This window comes from Triticum urartu, chromosome 2A (genome assembly GCF_056163025.1).
Source record: "Triticum urartu cultivar PI428250 chromosome 2A, HENAU_Tu73, whole genome shotgun sequence".
NCBI lineage: Eukaryota > Viridiplantae > Streptophyta > Magnoliopsida > Poales > Poaceae > Triticum > Triticum urartu.
Genome location: NC_141874.1, coordinates 269,435,457 through 269,439,953, shown reverse-complemented (window position 1 = coordinate 269,439,953; position 4,497 = coordinate 269,435,457). Strand labels below are relative to the sequence as shown.

General features: G+C 46.2%; 1 protein-coding gene across 1 annotated transcript; it reads right to left on the bottom strand.

Annotated features, from left to right (window-relative positions):
* Positions 1–1,637: 1,637 nt before the first annotated feature.
* On the bottom strand, positions 1,638–3,503 carry LOC147984780 (uncharacterized). The gene is made up of 3 exons (XM_087541263.1): positions 3,349–3,503; positions 2,203–2,464; positions 1,638–2,036 (listed from the first exon to the last, which is right to left on the bottom strand). The coding sequence occupies exons 1-3, from the start codon at positions 3,501–3,503 to the stop codon at positions 1,638–1,640; spliced, it is 816 nt and encodes a 271-aa protein (XP_087397389.1).
* Between the last annotated feature and the right edge of the window lie 994 nt (positions 3,504–4,497).

Below are 4,497 nucleotides of genomic sequence, written 5' to 3'. Positions count from 1 at the left end.
CTCCCCAACACTCAACTCTCTCTCACAGGATATGGATTTGGTGGAAAGAATATTTGAGTGGAGAGCTACTTGGGAAAGGCTAGAGATCAAGATTCATCTGGTGGGAATGGAATATCTTGGCCTCAACACATGAGTAGGTGGTTCTCTCTCAGAAAATGTGTATTGGAAGTGTAGGTATGTTCTGATGGCTCTCTCCTTGAATGAAGAGTGGGTGGAGGGGTATATATAGCCTCTACACAGAAACTAACCGTTACACACAATTTTCCAATCAAGGTGAGACCGAATTAAGAAACTCGGTCGGACCGATTTAGCAAACCTAGTGACCGTTAGGATTTTCGGTGGGACTGAGATGCAACTCGGTAAGACCAATATGGTTAGGGTTCGGGCATAATGAAATCTCGGTGAGGCCGATTACACATACTCGGTGGGACCGATTTTGGTAATAAGCTAACCAGAGAGTTGGTCAGGTAAACTCGGTGGGACCGATTTGCTCATTATGGTGGGACTGAAATGTTACAAAAGGGAAACAGATAGTTTACATTGCAATCTCGGTGGGACCAATCGCTCATCTGGGTAGGACCGAAACGTTATGAAGGGAAACAAAGAGATTACAACCCCATCTCGATGTGACCGAGATCCCTATCAGTGAGACCGATTTGCCTAGGGTTTGTGGCAGTGGCTATGACATCTGAACTCGGTGGCGCCGGATAGGAAGAATTGGTGGGGCCGAGTTTGACTTTTTGTTTAGGTCATATGTGGATGTGGGAAGGTACTTTGAGGGTTTTGGAGCATATCACTAAGCACTTTGAAGCAAGAACCTCATCAAGCAACACCTCATCCCTCCTTGATAGTATTGGCTTTTCCTATAGACTCAATGTGATCTTGGATCACTAAAATATTAAATGTAGAGTCTTGAGCTCTGAGCTTGAGCCAATATTTTTGTCCTTAGTATTTTGAGGGGTCCACTTTCCACATCCATGCCATGCCATTCATTGAGCTTTTCCTGAAATATTAATCTTGGAATAGCATTAGCTCTATGAGCTATATGTTGTTAGGAATTACCAAAACCACATAGTGATAGTTGCACTTTCAGTGTTCCACATGAACGCTGGACTAGCGTGTGAACATTTGGAATTTACATTAGGGCCTCAGTTAACTGCATGAACCACTGTAACAAAATACGTAGTTTCCTATATGTCAGACATCAGGTTAGTTATTGTTAGTTGGTCGGTAGCCTAGTGTTGAAGTGAGCTGAGCCAATGTGCTGTGTTTTGCACTACATCTTACAAGTGGGGTAGCACCAACAGTGTTTACAAGTACTTATGTATACGTCGGCGCACAGTTCTCAAATGAGTACTCTATTTAATCAAACACACACTGTTCATATGATAAACCGTGACAACTTATGTCTTACCATGTCATATTCATGAAAAAACTAGTGAGGATGCTTATGTTTCAGCAACAATTATGATGGTTCTCACACGATTCACGGGCACACAAAAGTAGCAGCAGTTCCCATCGACGGATTCAAACAGAGTACTAGCCCAGAGGGCTCGATAATAGGCAAGGTTCGGACAATTAGACACACTCCAAACTACTATTAAACACTAGTCGAGGCAACTATTTCACACCTCAATCTAATTTGGGCTGGACACAGGACGGACCTTGCCATGAAAATCATCAAGGATGTCCGGCAGCAACTCAATCCTGTGAACCTTCATGAAGATAACCTTGTGGCATTGCCACCCATAAACTTGATTGTGGAGGCATGCCACGTCATCTTCCTGCGTAATCTTGACAAGAATAGTATCCCTCACAAATGAAGGAGTAGCTTTGAACTTCTTGTGCTTCAGTACACCCTGGACAACATGCCTGACAACAGTGAGGCTAGAATACAACTCGACATCGGTATAAGCGCAAATGGCTTCTAGGATCCAACAGCCTAAGAACTTTGTTTTCCCAGTGCGTATATTTATGTCATCCGCCTCATAGTGAGTGACATGTACAACCACACAATCCTTGTCTGCATCAGGGCTCTAATTGAAACAGAAACAAAATCTGAATTACTTTCCAGTATAAGAAACACAAGTTATTTAAACCACTATGTATAGCATGGCATTGAAGCTAATAAAATTTTGCACTATTCATCACCACATACTTAGATGAAAAACCACAATAGAGATCGGCAAACAAGAAAATCACCTTGGGCAGCTCAGCAGGGGGGGGCACATCCTCGAAGGGGGAAGACTGCTCCTGCAGTGCCACGGGGGCTGTAACCTCAAACATGGAGTTGACCATCTCAGTAGTAGCCGTGAGCGTATCTGGCGTCTGCTCGGTGGCTGCCTCCATGTTCTTGGAGCTCTCTGTCTCGTGGGGATCAGCCTCCCATGTCTGCTCCAATATCGCCAGATCTTTGCCTAGTTCTCCTTGGTCCATCATGAAACTAATGAATACTAGGAGACCACTGAAAGGAAAACACAATCACAATGACAATGAAACAAAAAAAGATGAGGATCGGTTACTACTTTGCAGAAGTTCTTTTTTTCTCTGAACAAAAATATACCAACATCACGGATCCGCTTACCTTCCCTTCGTTGGGAGAGAAGAACAGAGGCAGATGCGAGTGTTGGCATTCTTGAAGATGGTGAGGGAGAAGGGGATTCAACAAAGAGGGAAATGATGGTTGCTTCGTCCATCAAACTTAGACTGCGGGGAGGTCGGGTTTTGTGATACGACGGCTCGTTACTATCATGCTATGACCGGGGTGACTCTCTACCTCCATACTGCCTTCTAATTTGGTGGATGGCATTTGGGCCCGCGCGCTACATGGCCCGCATGTCGGTGAACAAAAGTAAAATGACATTCAGTAGAGGGAGACGTTTCGATGACCTAGGAGGAGCCAGAAGCGGTAGTGTATCCACTGTACTAGTAGTAATTGTTTTTTTGGGTAGTTGTATTGTGTCTCCACTATACTACTACTAATTGTTTCTCTAGGACCAAGACAAAATAGCCCATCCACCCTAGTAAATAATAAAATCAATTCAAAAGCCCATATATTTACTTAATGAGAGGCTCTACCCACATGCAGCACACCGCCCCCCAAAAAAACCTGGGTGCTCTTATTCCTCCTCACTGCCACCTACCTCACATCAGCTCGCTCCACTCATACCCCCAAATTCCTCACCTCACTCCTACAGGAAACTCCAGCCCCCCTTCTTCCTCACTACGATAGAAAAACCGCAGCTCCCCTTCTTATTCACACGCACTACAACTAGGCTCATCATTCGTTACTCTGCTCAAATCTGTGAGCGCGACACGACGCCCTCGAGGAAAATGGAGAAGGCTGACCCATGAGCCAAGAAGATGAGGCTCCCACTAGCAGCGATGCCTGTTCTAGATCCTGCACCCGGCAGCGGGGGGAGAAGCGGCGACCCCGCCCCCACAGGATCAGAGGAACCCATAGAATATCGGGTGGACCGCATCAGCGATCTCCCGGACGCCATCCTTGGGAAGCTCATGTCGCTTCTCCCAACCAAGGATTGCTGCCGCACCCAAGTCCTCTCAATTCGGTGGCACCCTCTATGGCGCGACATGCCCCTTAATCTTGACTTTTGTTAGCTATCTCTCTTCAATGATTTTGAAATCCCCAGAGCCATCATCTCCTCCCACTAGGGCTCGGTTCAAAGCCTCTGCATCATGTCATGCTACCTGAGCAAGCATACCATGCCCTGCACGGTGGACGCCTGGCTGAAATCCCTTGAATTCATAGAACTATAGCTGCTTGATTTCTACAATTCCCTTAGAAATCACCTAACCTTGTAAGAACTGGTGTTTCTTTTAACGGAAGGCAACTCATCATCGAAGATGCCACTTCACTTCAAAGGTTGATCCTTGATTATAGTTATTCACCATCGCAAATAACCATCCTCTCTGCGCCAAAACTGGAGACCTTGGGTGTAATACATGATCTCTGTGCTCATTTCAAGATGGTGTTTGGCTCAACAGTTCTTCAGGTACTTTATATTATCATCTACACTTGTAACCATAAGCTGCATTTTAAATTTCTGTGCATAAGATATATATCATCTTGGAGTACACATATTGTACTAATATTATGTTCCATGCTCAATGAAGAGTTTCTCCATGGATAGCCTATTAATGGTGCTGGTGTCGGTGTTCTGGGAACGCGGGTCCCCAGACTTCGCGAGGTTCCTCCAGCGAGCTGGTACGGCCCATCTTCACCAGCAAACACCCTAGACCCACGCGAGGGGCCAAGCCTCGCGAGGCAGACAACGCAAGACCTCCTCAGGGGCGGCTTCACCAGGCTGGCTTGCGAGGGGCGGAGAGATCAAGTTAAGGCGAACCTCGCGAGGTTCCAATGATGCAAGCCATGACGATCAAGACCAGGCAAGTGCCAGGCGGGCGCCAACGCACAGTGTCCTCGTTTCCTCTTTGGTGCTAAGGAGGCAAGCGCAGGCGAGGACTTCCAAGGCATCA

What these genes read in the sequence shown, in the direction of transcription:
- LOC147984780 (XM_087541263.1), bottom strand. Translation starts at nt 3,503, where the DNA reads ATGGCGTCCGGGAGATCGCTGATGCGGTCCACCCGATATTCTATGGGT. An exon ending in CTCATCTTCTTGGCTCATGG is followed by an intron (nt 2,465 to 3,348) that starts GTCAGCCTTCTC and finishes TTTTCCTTTCAG; the next exon opens with TGGTCTCCTAGTATTCATTA. An exon ending in CCCCTGCTGAGCTGCCCAAG is followed by an intron (nt 2,037 to 2,202) that starts GTGATTTTCTTG and finishes TGTTTCAATTAG; the next exon opens with AGCCCTGATGCAGACAAGGA.